This window comes from Danio rerio, chromosome 17 (genome assembly GCF_052040795.2).
Source record: "Danio rerio strain M-AB ecotype USA chromosome 17, GRCz13ab, whole genome shotgun sequence".
Taxonomy (NCBI): domain Eukaryota; kingdom Metazoa; phylum Chordata; class Actinopteri; order Cypriniformes; family Danionidae; genus Danio; species Danio rerio.
Window position 1 is genome coordinate 17,587,868 of NC_141037.1, and position 19,584 is coordinate 17,607,451.

The 19,584-nt window shown below is 38.2% G+C and overlaps 2 protein-coding genes across 3 annotated transcripts in view; both read right to left on the reverse strand.

Annotated features, from left to right (window-relative positions):
• Positions 1-19,584, reverse strand: part of hmbox1a (homeobox containing 1a) — a 664,927-nt gene that overhangs the window by 84,954 nt on the left and 560,389 nt on the right. The gene's annotated exons all lie outside the window — the stretch shown is intronic.
• Positions 1-19,584, reverse strand: part of tdp1 (tyrosyl-DNA phosphodiesterase 1) — a 73,933-nt gene that overhangs the window by 33,254 nt on the left and 21,095 nt on the right. The window contains exons 11-14 of one of the 2 annotated variants that reach the window (XM_087290297.2): positions 17,917-17,965; positions 17,760-17,826; positions 17,102-17,209; positions 1,985-2,087 (exon numbers count right to left, since the gene is read on the reverse strand). In XM_087290297.2, coding sequence (XP_087146423.1) covers positions 1,985-2,087; positions 17,102-17,209; positions 17,760-17,826; positions 17,917-17,965 — 327 coding nt within the window. Of the gene's footprint in view, positions 1-1,984; positions 2,088-6,535; positions 12,885-13,149; positions 13,250-17,101; positions 17,210-17,759; positions 17,827-17,916; positions 17,966-19,584 lie in introns of those variants that run through there. The other variant, XR_015513231.1, reaches the window with a different exon arrangement.

Consider the following 19,584-nt stretch of genomic DNA (forward strand, 5'->3'; position numbering starts at 1 on the left):
GCTACTATATGCCCCGCCCTGTCTTAATGTTTCAGTTGAAATTTGTCAAACATCAAATAAAAAAAAAAAACTGCACATTATAATGCACTTCATGGGACCTTTAAGAACTGAAACTATCATGAAATTAATGGTGAATATCTAATTATTTATTATTATTAATATTATTATTAATTAATTCATTCATTCATTTTCATCTGCTTTTCAGGGGCCCAAGTCGCGGGGACAGCAGCCTTAGAAGAGAATCCCAAACCTCCCTCTCCCCAGACACTTCCTCCAGCTCTTCTGGTGGTGATCCCGAGGTGTTTCCAGGCCAGCCAAGAGACATATTCCCTCCAGCGTGTCCTAGGTCTTCCCCAAGGTCTCCTCCCGGTGGGACATGCCTGGAACACCTCCCTACATAGGCATCCAGGAAGCATCCGAAACAGATGCCCGAACCACCTCAGCTGACTTCTCTTGATGTGGAAGGGTGGGTCCAAAAGAAACCCATTTCAGCCAAGATCTTGTCCTTTTGGTCATGACGCAAAGCTCATGACAATAGGTGAGAGTAGAAACATAGATTGACCGCTAAATCGAGAGCTTTGCCTTTCCGCCTAGCTCCTTCTTTACCACAACGGACCGGTACATCAACAGTATTACTGCTACAACTGCACCAACCCACCTGTCAATCTTACTCATTACTCACCATCCTTCCCTCACTTGTGAACAAAACCCAAAGAAACTTGAACTCCTCCACCTGGGGTAAGGACTTTCCTACAACCTGAATATGGCATTCCACCTTTTTACGGGCACAACCCAATCGTTGGGTACAGGGACTGGCTCTTGGGACATTCATTCATTCATTTATTCATTTTCTTGTCGGCTTAGTCCCTTCATTAATCCGGGGTCGCCACAGCAGAATGAACCGTCAACTCATCCAGCAAGTTTTTTTACGCAGCGGATGCCCTTCCAGCCGCAACCCATCCCTGGGAAACATCCACACACACATTAACACACACTTATACACTACGGACAATTTAGCCTACCCAACTCACCTGTACCACATGTCTTTGGACTGTGGGGGAAACCGGAGCACCCAGAGGAAACCCACGCGAAGGCAGGGAGAACATGCAAACTCCACACAGAATCGCCAACTGAGCCAAGGTTCGAACCAGCAACCTTCTTGCTGTGAGGCGACAGCACTACCTACTGCTATTGTTATTTTTATTATTAATTATTGGTGAATATCTTACCTCCATTTGCTTTCATTAGATTCTCTTGGTTGTTAAACCGGTAATTTACCAACAAAAGTACATCAAAACTAAAGTAAAAATTATATCAAACTAAATTTGTTATAAAACAATAATCTATCACTGTACAATACAAGTGGTCAATCAATTGTGTGACTGATCCAGTTCCGTTCTTCAGGCTTACTGCTGTTCCATTTTCCATGCTTTTATGACATTCACATTCAAATAAACTAAACTAAACAAACAAAACTAAAAAGCTAAAAAAAATAAAAAACACCAAAAATGTATGTAAAAATAAATGCACTTTCAAGAAATAGCTACAACACAATGTTAACAGTTTTCCCACATTCTTCAAAATATCATCTTTTGCAAAACAAAAAAATTCCAAACTGGTTTGAAACAAGTCAAGGATTTTTTAAATTATATGTATCTCATTATGTAATAGTCATTTAGTTTTCCTTTTTTTGTAACTCTCTTTTTCAGTCATTATAGAAGTCTACCGGCATGGGGGGGGGGGCGGAGGTGGGGTAGATATTTGGGGTTGTTTAAGATATAATCCTATGCTGTATTCTCTCTATTGAACAAAATTTGCAATATTAAAAGCAATTGTTCACAAAAACAATTAGTAAATTACAACATTTTGTTTCTTTCTTTTAAATTTTTGGGTATACTATCCCTTTAAGATGCTTTGAAGGGCCAATTTTGGCTTCACTCCTTGAAACAAGTTGTCATGAAGTGGCTTGAGCCGTAATACTCACAAAGGCAGATGGCAGGTAGAGGACCCCCAGTTCATAGGAGCGGACCATAATCTGAGTGTTGTTCTTCTCCAGGGCGCCCCAGGCAGCTTTTGATAAATTGGCACTGTGGAGGACACCAGCAGAGGAATATCACCCATGTTTCAAAGTCAAACATATCATGTAAATGTCCCCTCAATGAAAAGCATTAGCATTAAGCAAAAGCTGAAGGATATTGTTGAGAAGCTTTTAACATGCTGCAATTACTGAATAATTTATGCTTTTTGCACTTAGAATTATAAGTCTGACAGGTTCTGGCTGAAGGCTCTGCATCCACTGCAGGCTTTAATCTTCATAAAAAGGACTATGAATAACTCAGCGCTGGACCAGCACGACTGACCTAGAGACACTCTTCACAATCCTCCTCGGTCTCCATGTGTACTGTATTTCCACCACGATTAAAGTGTGCGCTTGGAGAAATACTGCAGAAACAGCAGCCATTCATGCTGGCTTATGACAAATAATGTGGGCTTCAATGCAACAACGCGAGTTAAAAGATGTGAACACAGAAATGAGTCCTCTTCAAATATAGATTTTAAAGCTAGAAAAATCTTCTCAAAAGTTGTTGGTTTTCTAGGGCAGCACAGTTAAAATACAAGCTTGAAATGCAAGCTGAATTAAAGAGACAGTTCACACAGAAAAATAACATTTACTCACTACAGGCTATCTGCAGGTTTCTAAGAGATATATTTAGACTTTTAAAGACCTTTTTAATACTACACGTAATAAAATTTAAGACAAATTTTATAGTACAGAATTTGCACAACTAATGACATACTTAACACTGTTAATTATACATATATAGCATGAAAAACCTCAAAACATGAATAAAATAACAGCAACAACAATAATATTCATACATTTTTCTTTGGCTTAGTCTTCATTTCAGATGTTGCCTCAGCAGAATGAACTGCCAACTATTAAAGCATTTGTTTTACTCAGCAGATGCCCTTCCAGCCGCAACCCAGTACTGGGAAACACTCATACACACTCATTCACACACACACTCATACATTATGGCCAATTTAGTTTATTCAATTCAAATGTCTCATAGCGCATGTTATTGGGGGAAACGGGAGCAAACCCACACAAACAAGGGTAGAACATGCAAACTCCACACAGAAACGCAATATAATAATAATAATAATAATAATAATAATAATAATAATAATAATAATAATAAAATCTAAAATGTTACATCAATTCGCCCAAACTGCACTAACAAAACATAATTTTCCAATGTCAATAACTTATAAGTTTGACACTCAGTGGTTGTCAAACTTATATTGCATTGATTGAGGACCGAAAGGAGCGAGTCTGATGATGGAGCCTAAAGGCTGATTTAAATTGTGTTCTAAATGAAAGCCAGCAATAGAAGTAATACTTTTCTGTTAAAAGGAATTTATGATCTAACTAACTCCTCGAATTGATATATTAGAAATGGCTTCTACTTCTTGCAGCTAATCAACAGAAAACTGACAATGATCACCTCAGGCACACCTTACGTGCTTTATTCAGTGTTAAATGCTAATAATGTGAGTTTGAATGCCATTTTACATGACATTTATTGCCATACTACTAAAAGCAGCAGCAGATAGTTCACCTTAGATCTTGAAAATAAAATAAACTGTTTGAAATTGAACTTTAAAACTGTGACAAGCCAACACACATCAGTGATTCAGCATCTACATTTAATAATGTTAAAGAGGTTTAATATGTATTAGACTATAAATCTTAACCTTTCATGAGACAGTGCATATCCTGTGCTTCTGAATGGCTGTATTTAATTTCTGTCATGTTTCGTCTAGTGCAAAAAGCCAAATTGCTTATCACTGCAAATCTTGTCCCATAGCTTGTTGTTGGGTTACAATGTTTGAACCTGTGCACCTCATGTTTATGTTAGTGACATTTATATTATTTGCTAATTACTAACCTCATGTGGAACTCTGAATCTACGTCTCATTTCGAAGTCTGCTACTGTTGACCGGAGGTCGCATTTCGGTCTCAGACGCATGCTTTCAGAGCCTTTTTGAATTAATTAATGAAATACACAATTTTCCAACAAGGCAACCTGGAGTGCTGAAAAATAATTGGCTAAAGTGCTCATTAAGTGCTCATAAAGTTAAAAGAACCAAAACAAAGATGGAAGTTTTGGCACATAACTCACATTTTCAATGCAGAATATCTGACTTCAGGATAGTTTTTCAGATTAACAAGAATGTTTACTTGGCATCTTTTTGGGAGTCGGTTCAATTGCATTTTAAGACCTCTGAAACACGGATTTAATAATAATTCCTTACATTATCATAGCGTTTTCTGGACACTCAAAGCGCTTTACACATTTTTGGGGGGGGATCTCCTTATCCACTACCAGTGTGCAGCATCCACCTGGATGATGCGATGGTAGCCATATTGCACCAGACCGCACACCACACACCAGCTGATTGGTGGAAAGGATTTTATGATATAAAGGAAATTATAATATGGGGATGCTTAGGGAGCCATGATGAACAGAGGCCAGTGGGCAATTTGGGCAGAATGCCAGGGTTACACCCCAACTCTTTTTCGAAAGACATCCATGGGATTTTTAACGACCACAGAATGTCGGGACCTTGGTTTAACGTCTCATACGAAAGACCGCGCTCACTGAGCATTATATAGTATATTAATATACTATAAAGCTCCATTATTATACTGGAGCGTTAGAATCCACAGTTTTTTTCCTTCTGTTCTGCTTTCTTGTAGGAAAAACAAATACTATAAAAGTCAATGGCTACAGGCTTCCAGCTTTCTCCAATAAATCTTGTTTTGTTTTAAAGGTAAAAATTCAAATGTAACCAGTGAAGGGTGAGTAAATAATGACAGAATTAAAATTTTTTGTGCGAACTACTCCTTGAACATGCTATTCCTGGACCAAATATAAAAGATAATCAAAGACAAGAGTGTTCTTTTACCACATCATTGCATTTTATGAGCCATCTTGTCCACTCCATTTTGGTGCCAAGACATGTCACTTCGATTGACTGACTGTGCTAAAAGGCTTTGATTGTGTGTAAAAGCACTGCTGCGTGAAACTAGTTAATGGTTCAGAGTCCATGGTGTTAACTAATAAACATATAACCTACCAGTTTGAGAAAACAGCGGTTATGATTTTGCAGCTTAGTTACAGCCAATGAAACAAGATGTCATAATCCTAAATAAACAAACATATCAGGCTCATGATGAGTAAATATACATTTATGGGGCCTAAGGGAGTCCTTCGAGTGGAACACTATCAATGTAGTGCAGAAGACACAAATCACCCAGGGATCAGAGGAAAAAACAAGCCTCATTCTGCCAAGATCATTATTTTGGCAGCTAGAAGCAGCACTCTGAAGAACAAAAGAGCAGAAATGGTGCTGATCTTCACTGGTTTAACATTAAAATGGCATATTTAGGGGAATAAAGAAAAGTGTTTTGGTGTTTGTTTTAGCAGACTAACACAATTGTATATGCATGCACCTTCAAGAAAAAAACATGACTCACAGTATAAACTGATGCAATTATATCTACAACTGTATGATCTTTTGTTTATTATAAAAGAGAGAAAGAGGGGAAGAGAGAGAGAGAGAGAGAGAGAGAGAGAGAGAGAGAGAGAGAGAGAGAGAGAGAGAGAGAGAGAGAGAGAGAGAGAGAGAAAGAGTGATTTAAGTTTATTGCTTCAATGGCTTCCACATAGAAATCTGATATATAGCAATACATGCAAATTACATAGACGACAAGCAAGTTCAGATTTGGAATTCCCACATGTAAATTTTCAACATATATTTCAAAATTTTACAAAAATGAACCAGTGGAATAGCAAATATGTACATATATATATAAGAGCTAATTGTATGTTCATATATGGCCATGTATGCAGTAAGAACAATTACAGATATAACTCCAATGTAACAAAAAATATATATATTTAAGTGGCCATTTTTGCAACATTTCAAAATATATATTGAATACAGTGCATCTAGAAAGTACTCATAGCGCTTCACTTTTTTCACATTTTTAAATGTTACAGCCTTATTCCAAAAATGATTAAATTAATTTAATTGCTTATAATTCTACACACAATACCCCATTATGACAATGTACTGTCCTCAACATACTGTCCCTTAGTGATTGTTTTGACAGTTAGATAAACTCCCTTCCCTCACACGACTCTGAAGACAAGAAACTCATTTGCCAACAGGTTTAATGGTCTTGGGTATGGAGTGAAACTACAATAAAAAACAATAGGATACATAAATAATATGTCCACAAGTTAACAAAACTACAGAAGCATAGCTTTTACATGAAATACAGAGTGCTTTGTAGTAAATAATATCTTCTCTTATGTAAATACAAAATACTGAAATATAAAGCTAAAGCAAATTGTGGCTAATGTATTAGCTCTGCCGATAAGCTAAGAAGTCACTCTTGAGCTCAATTATTCATAAAACATACAATATAATGAACACCTTATACAATCAAAAACGTACTTACAAGCGATGCTGTTGCAAGGGTTAAGATTACAGAAAAACATGACGATTGCTGATCATCGTAGTCATTGCCGTGTGCTTGCAGCACTTTACTTCCTGATTTTAAGTGAACAGCAGGATCTACCTTGCTATAACTCAAGGTCACCACTAGATGGAACACTAACCATTTACAAAATGAAACCAAATCACTACTTAAAAGAATTACCCTTGCAATACACAATAATTATCTTGCCAATCAAAGATTAAACATTATTTCTGCTTTCATCAAATATGTTCCAGCACACTCCCCGTCTGGCGTGGTAACATGCCACTATTTACAGATCCTTAAATTTAGTCAAGTTTTTCTGGTGTAAGAAGAAGGATAGTTTTTGTGATGGGGCGTATGAACATTTTTGGTCCGTCCTTTTTAAAGACCTTGACTTCTACCGTGCGAACCTTGTTGTCTTTGCTTGGAAAAACTTGAGTGACAAGTCCCATTGGCCATTCATTTCTTTTTTGTTGTTCATCCTTCAAAAGCACAATGCTTCCCAATTCAAGATCAGGTTCACTGGATGGCCACTTTCTTCTTGGTTGTAGAAGAGTTAGGTACTGCTTTTTCCATTTATCCCAAAAGGTTTGTGCCAAGTGCTGTACCTTTCGCCACTGTCTGATATGAAGATTTTTATCCACATCAAAAGTTGGGGCTGGAGCAATTGTGACCTTTTGGGTTAAGAGTGCACTGGGTGTTAGTATGAATGGATCATTTGGGTCAGACGACACTGGAACGAGTGGCCTTGCATTTATTATTGCAGTGACTTCTGCCATAAGAGTGGAGAGCATCTCATGTGTTAATGCTGAAGGTCCAAGCTGTTGAAGCATTGCATCTAGTATCCTTCTAGCAAGGCCTATCATCCTCTCCCAGGACCCACCCATATGAGAAGCATGTGCCGGGTTAAATTGCCACACACAGCTCTGATCCAAAAGGAACTTTTCTACGGAGGTTTTGTCAATGTTAGACAAGATGTTGAGCTCTCTGCAAGCTCCAACAAAATTTGTTCCTCTGTCTGAGCGAATGAGTTTCACAGGCCCTCGGATAGCAAGAAAACGCCGCAAGGCATTAATGAAACTAGATGTATCTAAAGATTCTATAAGTTCAATGTGTACAGCTCTCACGCTTTGACAGGTAAATATCACGGCCCACCTTTTGCTTTGTGCATGGCCACCTCTTGTTCGCCGCGCCACCACATCCCATGGTCCGAAGACGTCTAGTCCCACATTTGTAAATGGAGGATCCATGGATACACGATCTGCTGGTAGATCAGACATTTTTTGAGTCTGTGGTGTTGCTCTGAGTTTTCGGCAAGTAACGCATTCGTGAATGACACTGCAAACCTTCCTCTTTCCACCCACTATCCAGTAGCCAGCAGCTCGCACAGCACCCTCCGTATAGTGTCGCCCCTGGTGTCGCACTTTCTCGTGATGATGTTTAATCAAAAGTGTTGCAATGTGATGTTTGCCAGGGATGATAAGGGGATTTTTTACATCACCCTCAATCTGTGCTTCTGTTAATCGACCTCCCACTCTTAGCAGACCATCTACATCTATGAAAGGGTCTAAAGCTTTGAGGGAGCTTTGCTTAGAGAGCTTATTTCCCGTTTTCAAACTCTCATACTCTTGAGCATATGTCTCTTGTTGCACTGTTTTAATAATAATTTTTTCAGCACATAAGAGTTCCTCTACTGTAGGCGCATTAAGACAGTAATGCCAGCCCTTGCAGCCTGATGTCTGAGTTGTAGAACCTTTACAGAATTGCCGTGATATATGAAGAAGGCGTGCTGTGCCATGAATGCTAGATTTCCAGGTAGAGAACCTGGAAAATCGTTGTGCTCCAAGACTCTTATTCCTCAATGCAGTACTCAGTGTGGAGACTTCAGGACGTAGCTCTGCATCAGAAGAAGGATTTACAAGCTCAAATTCGTTCTTTTCTTGTGTGCAAGGGTTGTTTAACAGAAAGTTTGGTCCACAAAGCCAATCAGTGTTTTGAAGATGAGCAGCAGTAACATACCTTGTTGCAATGTCTGCTGGATTTTCTGTTGTGCACACATACTTCCATTGACTTGGGTGAGTAGACTTGCGAATCCGAAGGACTCTATTGCTGACATATACATAGAAACGTCGTGATTCGTTGTGTATATATCCTAGCACTACCTTACTATCTGTAAAGTAAGCAATGTCATCCAAATGCATGTCAATTTCTGAAGTAATGAATTCTGCCAGTTCCACTGCCAAAACTGCAGCACACAACTCAAGACGAGGAATTGTTTGTTCTGGGCTGAGTTTTGCCTTACCCATGACGAAGCCGAGCTGACTGACTCCAAACGAATCTGTCAATCTAAGGTAAGCAACTGCAGCTATTGCTTTTGTTGAAGCATCAGAGAAGATGAACAACTCCCTTTGAGTGGCTGTAGAAGGTGATATATTTGTGTAGCATCTTGGAATGTTTAGATTTTTCAAATCAATCAGTGATTGTCGCCACGTTTCCCACTTTTCCTCCATTTCTTTGGGAAGGGGCGCATCCCAGTCATCATTCTGATTATTAAGTTCTCTCATGATCAGTTTACCTTGAATTGTTACTGGGGAAACAAACCCAAGAGGATCAAAGATGCTATTGACAGTTGATAATACACCTCTGCGAGTAAAGGGTTTTGCTTGTGTGTCGATTTTGAATGTAAACGTGTCCGTTCGCAGGTTCCAGTTCAATCCCAGACTGCGCTGTGTCGGAAGCATGTCAGAACCAAGATCCAAGTCTTTGATTTCACTAGCATGATCTTGAGATGGGAAGGCCTTTAGAACTTCTGTGCTGTTCGAGGCTATCTTATGAAGCCGTAAATTGGAACCAGCAAGAATTCTCTGCGTGTTTTTGAGCAGATCTATTGCTGCTTTTTCTGTCGGAAGTGACTTCAATCCGTCATCTACATAAAAGTCACGATTCACAAAGCTTCTTACATCAGGGTCACCATCCTTAACAGACTGTCTGAGACAGTAGATGGCAACAGCAGGTGAAGGGCTGTTCCCAAATACATGGACGCGCATTCTGTACTCTACAATGTCCTCTGATGGGTCATTATTACGAAACCACAGAAACCTTAGGAAGTTACGGTCGTCTTCTCTCACTAAGAAACCGTAGAACATTTGTTCAATGTCAGCTGTTATAGCTACGGCTTCCTTGCGAAATCGCATGAGCACACCGACAAGCGTGTTGTTCATATCTGGCCCAGACAATAGAACATCATTCAATGAAACATCCTCATACCGAGCACTGGAATCAAAAACCACTCTTATGTTTCCTGGTTTTTTAGGGTGGTACACCCCGAAGAGTGGTAAATACCAGGATTCTTCTCGTTCTAACAGCAGGGGGGCTTCTTCTGCATATTTTTTATCGAAGATTTTGTCCATGAATGTGAAAAAGTGTTGTTTCATTTGTGGGTTTCTCTCTAGATTACGTCTCAAGATTAACAACCTTTTCAAGGCTTGACATCTGTTGTTGGGGAGTCTGCACCTTGGAACTTTGAAAGGCAGCGGAGCTATCCAGCTATTGTTTTCATCTCTCTCCAATCCTTGTTCCATAATTTGGAGAAATGTCAAGTCATTGATAGATGGGGCCACTTTATTGTCGTCACAAGTAACCTTGAATACGTCCTTGCCCAACTGATCATGTTCGCGATTGCAGATAAGTTGTTCCATAGAACAAATTCCATTATCATTTTTCTGCTCATTACTTTTCCTCCCTTTTACACAGAAAACATTAGGACAGGAATCAAAGATAGAAGGACGTTGTTCCTTTGTGTAAGTGAAGAAGGTACTCACAGCTGTAGACTTATGAATGCCATTTAGACAAACATTGCCAACTATCACCCATCCCAAGTCAAGTTTCTGTGCATAGGGAGCATCATTGGGACCATTAACTTGACTGCGCACTTTATGAACTCTGATGATGTCACGGCCCAGAAGCATCATGATGGGAACGTCTGGCTCCAATTCTGGTATGAATGAAGCTATAGGCTTCAGATGAGGGTGATGGAGAGCAGCACTTGGTGTGGGAATTTCTGCCCTATTGTCAGGAATGTTGTTACATTCAAGCAAACTTGGTAGAGAAAAGACTACTTTCCCATCCAAAGACTGCATTTGATATCCTGATGCTTTTCGACTAATGATTTCCGTCACTCCAGAACAAGTTCTCAGGGTGTAGGGAGTAGCTGGGGTATTTTCTTTGAAAGCATCAAAGAATTCAGAGCGAGCTAATGACCTGTTGCTTTGCTCATCGAGGATCACATAGACTTTCATTGCTTTTTCAGGTTGACCTTTGGGATACACTTTTGCCAAACTGATTTTTGAGCATGACTTACTGCTATGGTCATCTCTGCAAACCTCAGTGCAATGAGCCTCCACTTCTTCTAGTGACGTAGAAACTTGCTCCCCGCCATGCAGCGGTAAGGATACAGTTTCTTGAGCTTTTTGAACAGGACCAGGGTGTAGTGCAGAAATATGCTTCTCACTTCCACACTCAGAACATTTCGTAACAAATTTGCAGTTCTTAGCAATGTGTGTAGTAGCTATGCAACATTTGAAACAGATGCATTTTTCTTTTAGAAATGCATAACGTTCCTCTAAAGGTTTCTCACGGAAAGAACGACAGTTCCTAAGTAAGTGAGGTTTGTTGTGAATGGGACAGAGTTTCTCTGCATCCACAGATTTTCTTTCATCTTTATCTGTGTCTAAATGTACAGGGGTAGACACATTCATCTTATTAACTGAGACTTCTCTTGATTTGTTTGACTTCCAGCTAGATTTCTCTGTTTTGTAAACTGAATCTGTTTGAGTAAAGAAGTTGAAACCTGGGTCATTCCTGATTCTTGCTTGCTGACTTATGAAGTCAACCAAGACCTCAAAGGGGGGGAAAGAGACACCATATCTCTCTTTGTAACCAGCTCCATATGACAGCCACTTTTCTTGAAGATTGAATGGCAACTTTTGTATTATGGGATTGATGCCTTTTGCTGTGTCCAGATATGTTAAGCCTGCAAGGTATCCATCAGCTTTAGCTGCCTCTATTTCCATGAGAAGATCACTTAATTCATGAAGCTTTGAGTAATCTCTGCTTGAAATTCTTGGAAAACTTTCAATGCGCCTGAAAAGAGCTCTTTCGATTACTTCTGGTGCACCATAACATTCCTCCAGTCTAGTCCATATCATGTCAAGGCCTTTCAGTGGTTGATTAATGTGCACTGATCTCATGCGTTTAGCGTGTTCAGCTGATTCCTTTCCTAACCATTTGACTAACAAGTCCATTTCCTCACTAGCTGTCAAATCCAGGCCACCTACTGCATTTTGGAAAGACCGTTGCCAAGCTCTGAAGCTTTCTGGCTGGTCATTAAACTGTATTAATCCAGTATTAACAAGTTCACGGCGAGCAAAATATCTGACGAAGTCTGAAATATCTGTTTTGTCTTTTACACTCTGAGGCATTTGACTTGTCGTTGAGACAGGGGGTATGTGGCTTTGTGTGAAATGTGCCCTCCGTCTGTGTACTTCGCTATCTGTTGGGTCATGAAGATGGTACCTTCTTGGTGTAAACTGTGATGCTTGTACAGAATCTCTCCTTGATTGCATGTGATAGAATTCAGCATCGTCTGAACAACTCTCTGTCTTGAGACGTGTATCCGGAACAGAATTTGTAACTAGTAATTCTGTGTGAGGATTTACTGTCTCTGCGGAAGGGAGTGGTTCTGGTTGTGATGCCAATTCTGTAGATGCATGTAGATTCATCTGTTCAATATATTCACTTGTTCGCTGCATAACATCGGCTGGAGTGGTTTCCAGTTGAGGCTCATGTTTACTATGAACACTGGTGTTAGCTGCTGCTTCTAAAACTTCTGCTTCAGCTACAGCTGCAGCAGTTTCTCTCTCTAAAGCCATTTTATCAATTTTTGCCTCCAACTTGGCTTTCTCCACCTTTATTTTTTCTTCTTCATCTGCAAACTTCAAACGTGCTTTAGCTGCTTCCGCCTTTGCTCTAGCCATAGCAGCTGCAGCACTTGTAGAAGAGCTGCTCGATCTTGAACAAGATGCATACGATCTGGTTTTATATGAGTGTGTAGACTCCATTGTGCACTTGATACTCTTATCAATTTACTTGAATCTTCATAACTGCTGCTGTACTCTCTTCTTGCAGCCGCTTTTTCACTGTACTGTCCTCAACATACTGTCCCTTAGTGATTGTTTTGACAGTTAGATAAACTCCCTTCCCTCACACGACTCTGAAGACAAGAAACTCATTTGCCAACAGGTTTAATGGTCTTGGGTATGGAGTGAAACTACAATAAAAAACAATAGGATACATAAATAATATGTCCACAAGTTAACAAAACTACAGAAGCATAGCTTTTACATGAAATACAGAGTGCTTTGTAGTAAATAATATCTTCTCTTATGTAAATACAAAATACTGAAATATAAAGCTAAAGCAAATTGTGGCTAATGTATTAGCTCTGCCGATAAGCTAAGAAGTCACTCTTGAGCTCAATTATTCATAAAACATACAATATAATGAACACCTTATACAATCAAAAACGTACTTACAAGCGATGCTGTTGCAAGGGTTAAGATTACAGAAAAACATGACGATTGCTGATCATCGTAGTCATTGCCGTGTGCTTGCAGCACTTTACTTCCTGATTTTAAGTGAACAGCAGGATCTACCTTGCTATAACTCAAGGTCACCACTAGATGGAACACTAACCATTTACAAAATGAAACCAAATCACTACTTAAAAGAATTACCCTTGCAATACACAATAATTATCTTGCCAATCAAAGATTAAACATTAATTCTGCTTTCATCAAATATGTTCCAGCACAGACAATGTGAAAAAAAGATTTTTTGAAATTTTTGCAAATTTATTAAAAATAAAAAACCTGAAAAATCACATATACAGAAGTATTCACAGCCTTTGCTCAATCCTTTGTTGATGCCCCTTTGGCAGCAATTACAGCCTCAATCTTTTTGAATATGAAGCCACAAGCTTGGCACACCTGTCTTTGGGAGTTTTTGCCCATTCCTCTTTGCAGTACCTCTCAAGCTCTATCAGGTTGAATGGTAAGCGATGGTGTACAGCCATTTTCAGATCTCTTCAGAGATGTTCAATTGGATTTAGGTCTGGGTTCTGGCTGGCCACTAAAGGACATTCACAGAGTTGTTGTGAAGCCGCTTTATTGATATTTTGGCAGTGTGCCTTGGTTCATTGTCCTGCTGGAAGATAAACCGTCGCTTGGGGATGAGAAGTGCCTGGTTTTCTCCAAACGTAACTCCAAAAAGTTCCATTTTAGTCTCATCAGAGCAGAGAATTTTGTTTCTTATGTTCTGAGAGTCCTTCAGATGCCTTTTGGCAAACTCCAGGCAGGGACTGGCTTCCGACTGGCCACTCTACCATACAGGCCTGATTGGTAGATTGCTGTACAGATGGTTTTCCTTCTGTAAGGTTCTCCTCTCTTCACAGAAGAACGTTGGAGCTCAGACAGAGTAACCATCAGGTTATTGATCACCTCCCTGACTAAGGCAGGAACCTTTCATTGGAACTTTTAGAGCAACAGAAATTTTTCTGTAACCTTCCCTAGCTTTGTGCCTCGAGATAATCCTGTCTCAGAGGTCTACAGACAATTCCTTTGTATTCATGCTTGGTTTGTGCTTTGACATGCACTGTCAACCCTGGGTGTCACGGTTGTGGATCCATCTGCTCCTTATTTGAAGTGTCTGCGTTGTGTGACAGTTCAGTATCATGATGCGTGTTTCTAAGTATGTGTGCTTTTTCTCTCTGTGTTTGTGTGGGTGTCGCGTGGCTGTCAGTGGGTGTTTGTTTTCATGTCATCAGCTGAGCGGTCACATGATCTTTTGTTACCGGAACTGTTGCGTAGCGCGCTCGGCTGATAATCAGCGCGCTACAGGTGTAGCGCATTTTATGTGCCTATAAATGATCAGCGTTACTGTCTCACTTTGTCAGTTCGTTGTTTGTTCACGGTGTTTTGTGTTTTTGTCAGGCTCCTCCCGTTGAGATCGCTGGTGGTGAGTGGTTTGGTTGATTCCTTGTTGCTGTCTCTGATGAGCCCTCTTCCTGCTACGCTGAGTGTTTGATCTGCTCTGTTGATGAGTTCATCGGAGACATTGCTGTTTCTTCTACGACGAATGTTTGATCTGCTCTGTTGATGAGTTTATGAACATTTATCCGGCGCTGCCGAGACGGACCATCTCTTTAATTACTACTACAGTTTCCTCACTTCCAACCACTCACCATTTTCCCTGTTTTGCTTAAGTCAAGCAATAAAGACTTTTTACTTGCATTTGGGTTCCACGTCTTGTTGTTTACTGTCACACTGGGACCTTATATAGACAGGTGTATGTCTTTTCAAATCATGTCCAATCAACTGAGTTTACCATAGGTAAACTCCAATTAAGCTGCTGAAACATCTCAAGAATGATCAGTGGGAACAGAATGTACCTGAGCTGAATTTAGAGCTTTTTAGAGCAATTTAGAGTACATAAGGCTGTGAATACTTATGTACATGTGATTTTTCCGTTTTTTTTTTATTTGTAATAAATTTGCAACACTTTCAAAAACTATTTTTCCACATTGTCATTATGGGGTATTGTGTGTAGAATTTTGAGGAAATAAATTAATTTAATTAGTTTTGGAATAAGGCTGTAACATTTAAAAATGTGAAAAAAATACTTTCCGGATGCACTAAACATGACATTTTTACATGTGTGAGTATATTTTCATGTATCAGGTTTCTATATTGGCTATTTTCAAGACAAAACCATATTTACAAACAAGTTAGAACTAACACTTTTCCATTTAATTCTTAAAGAAATAATTCCTTCAAAGTATCTGCAGATAAAAAAAAAATGTTTTAAGTAGAGATGAAAACTGTGATTTGTACTGAATGATATATGATAAACATAAATGGTCATATTGCGAAAGCTTAGATGTGAAACAAAAGAGAAAATAAATCCCAATAAAAAGTGAAAACTACAAATTAGCAAGTGCAAATAAACATATATTATTTGAGTTTTTAAGTTGCATTCAACAAGCTTGGCACAGTGTGTAATATACTTGGCAAATACTGTAACTTAAAAGTGCTGTATGTAAGTTTTTGACTTTTCTAAAGTATAAAAACACCATAATAATATGCAGATATTCTGTTGTGAAAATCTGTGTTACGTTTGTTTTGGTCGTTTAACCTGCCCAATGCTGGTTTAGTAAATTATATTTCAGCACTCTGAATTCCCTTTGTGGAAAACAGTGCATTACAGCACCACTCTCTAAGCATGCATCCGTGATCGAAACGTGACCTCCGGTGGACTGTAGCAGACTCCGAAATGAGACGCAGATTCACATGAGATGGTTATTAATTACAAACATACACAATAGGTGAGCAGGTTACACTGTAACCCCGTGTCCTAACAACAAGCTGAGTGAAGAGATTTGCAGTAATAAGCAATTTGGCTGTTGGCACCAGACGAAACACGACAGAAATTTAAATATAGCCATTCAGAAGCACAGAATAGTTCTCTTATTGCACTCAACAAAATGATAAGGTTTTTAATCTAAGTAATACATATTAAACCTCTTTAACATTATTAAATGTACATGCTGATATGTGTTGGTTTTGAGTCACAGTTCTAAACTTCAATTTGAACGTTTATTTTAGTTTTTAAATCTGAGGTAAACCATCTGCTGCTTTCAGTAGTATGACAATAAATGTCTAGTAAAATAGTATTCAAACTCACATTGTTAGCATTAACCACTGAATAAACCACATGAGGTGTACCTAAGGTGATCATCGTCAGTCTTCTGTTTTTCAGCTGCAAGAAATAAAAGCCGTTTCTAATATATCAATTCGAGGTGTTGGTCAGAACAAAAACTCCTTTTAACATGGAAAATAATCCTTCTATTGTGTGCTGTTGCTTTTATCTAAAACACGGTTTAAATCAGCCTTTAGGTTCGATAGTCAGGCACACTCCTGTTGGTGTATATATATATATAAATATATAAATATATATATATATAAATATATATATATATATATATATATATATATATATATATATATATATATATATATATAATATATTTTAAAAAATATTTATAGAATTTTTTATTTAATAAAAATTATATATATATATATATATATATATATATATATATATATATATATATATATATATATATATATATATATATATATATATATATATATTTATATATTTATTTATTTATTTTGTAGTACAGTTAGCGGTGGAGCCAGAGAGGCAATTGCAGATTAGGAAGGAAAGTGGAGACTAAATAGTTGAGCTTTTATTCATTTCTTGAAGAAAGCGAGTGACTGCTGTTCTGATGCAGTTAGGGAGTTCATTCTACCAACTGGACAGATTGAATGTCAAACTTACATACTGCACCTATAATATTTGTACATGCAGTCTGTCAATCTAAGCCCAAATTAGTTCTGATTTAACATGTTACTTGATCATTCCAACCTTGTGACAAGAAACCAGGCAAGTTGTGTGAAGTCTGGTGAAATCCTCATGTAGGTTTTAATGTGAGGCATCGCGTTGCTCCTACCAGTAACGTCAGCATGCCAGCCACTGTTTAGAAGACAGATATTGAAGGGAAGGAGAGAAAGAAAAGAATGAAACACCTGCTGATATATCTTTCCTAAGCGTGAGAACACCCAAAGAATCGTTTCGTGCCATTTGCAGGTGCAGAGAGCTGGTGTTTTAGGGCAGACTGTGCAGACTGAGAGGAGAGCTTTCTGTCTGATTGCTGTCAGTATTCAGACATGAATGCAAAAAATCTACATGGACTCATTTAAACAGACTGAGTGTAGAGTGCGTACTCCAGAGGGAGACTAAGATTGAATCTACATTGCAATATGCCCATCTACGATCACTTAGCGAAATTGAGGCCACCAGCAAAATAGCTTATTTATGGCGATAATGTCTTAAAATGGTGGGCGCGATGGGATAAGAACCCAATTGAAATTTCTATGGAGCATTGAAGGGTCAGACAGCTCTTGGGGAAAGGCAGCTGTTTAACTCACAAAGTCTGAGGAGCCTTTTTTTATAGTTGCATTTTAAAATGACAGAATATTGATGAGAATATTGTTAAAACAGAGAAAGAGAAAGAAGAACTTACTGGAAGTAAGAATGAAGCCAGAGCTGTTTTTGTGCCGTCTGTATGCTGTAAGGTAAAGATCCTCCAGCTGAAGGGATAAGAGAACTAGAAATGTCAGTTGTCATATAATGACTGGAGGTGATGTTTTTTTATTTTAGAATAAAAGAATGAATGATACCTGGATAGCCCTCCAAACTGGTTCTCACATTTTCCACAGATGGGTAAATCTAGAAATGACAAGATTTTAAGGAGTTGTCACATTTTTATATTCATTTATCCATAAATTTATTTAAATTATTGGTTGATCCATCTATTTATTTATTTAAAGGGTTAGTTCACCCCAAAACTAAAATTTTGCAATTGATTACTCTCCCTCGTGTTGTACTAATCACCTGAGACCTGATTATCGGAATAGAAACTAACATAATTTAGATGAAATCTAAGAGCTCCCACATCCTCCATAGACAGCAACAGGTGTTTAAAGTCCAGAAAAGAACCAAAAACATTCTATGTGACTTAAGCGGATCAACTGTAATCATACAAATCTCCAAGAACATTTTTTGTGAAATTTTTTTTTTTTTAAATAAAATAAAAAAAAAACCCTGTAAAAACAACTTTGCTTTTCAATGCCGTCTCTTCCTCATCAGAACCGCATGTACTACATGAAATACAACGCTTGTGCGTTGTGCTCCTGACTCTAATGGCAATATGTTGTACTGCTTAAAGTAAATGTGCACCTTGACCACTTGACGAGGAAGAGAAGATGATTTTGGCTGAACCATTAAAGTCTCATAGTGTGTTTGACGATGTTTTTGGTTCCATTTCTCGAAATACGCTTATTTCAAGTGGCTAAAAACTAAACGAAAGCGAGGCTGTGGTGGGAATAAACCCGGAAGTATCGGATCAGCACTGTAGACATTGCAACAACATGTTTTGGACTACAAACCTCCAGCTGTTGCCGCAATTTTAAAATGCAGATATAGTGTAAACATCACTTTAATATCCTTCAGTTGAGTTTAATTTAAACATCTAAAATCATATTAGGCATTAAAAAAAACACAATCTCTTTTAAGTGTAAAAAGCTTACGATTTCTCCTAGGCTTCAGTTCAGCTACCTTCACAGCCAATCAGTCATTTATGCTGAGCACTGGTGAATACTATGGCAAATCAGCGTGTTTCAGAATGTGCTCAACAGTGCTGAAATGTTAGTGTGAAACTGATGTTTTTTTAAATTTCAGTACTGAAATTCACTATAGTGAAAGAATGAGTTCAATTACTTGAGTTTGATAAACGACATCTAAAACGTGTGTTTGGGAAGGAAAATGTTAACTAGTAAACAGTTAACTAGTGTCATTTCCCTTAACTGATATCCTTTTTTATTTGCACTATCCATTCAGAACGGACTTTCGGGTCACTTAGAAGGCAGTGAAATTATACATTTGTGTCACTTTCTCTTTGCTGATAAGATATACAGCCAGGTCCACAACGTTCTTGTGTGAATCCAGGCCATACTTCCGGGTTTCTTCCCACCGCAGCCTCGATTTCGCTTTTAAAATGGCAGCCGTATGAAATCAGTCTATTGTCTTGGGAGGATGAGAGAGCTCCTGGATTTCATCTAAAATATAAGAATTTGCTTTTTGAAGATAAATGAAGGTCTCAGTGGATTGGACACGAGCAATTAATAATATAATTTTCAGTTTTGAGTGAACGAACCCTTTAATTTTATAACTGTTCAAAAGTTTAACTTGATTTGTTTAAAATTCAAATGAATACTTAATTTAGCAAGGATTCAAATCATTACTTATTTAAAATAAAGAGTTTTAAATTGTCAAAAATACGAATATTT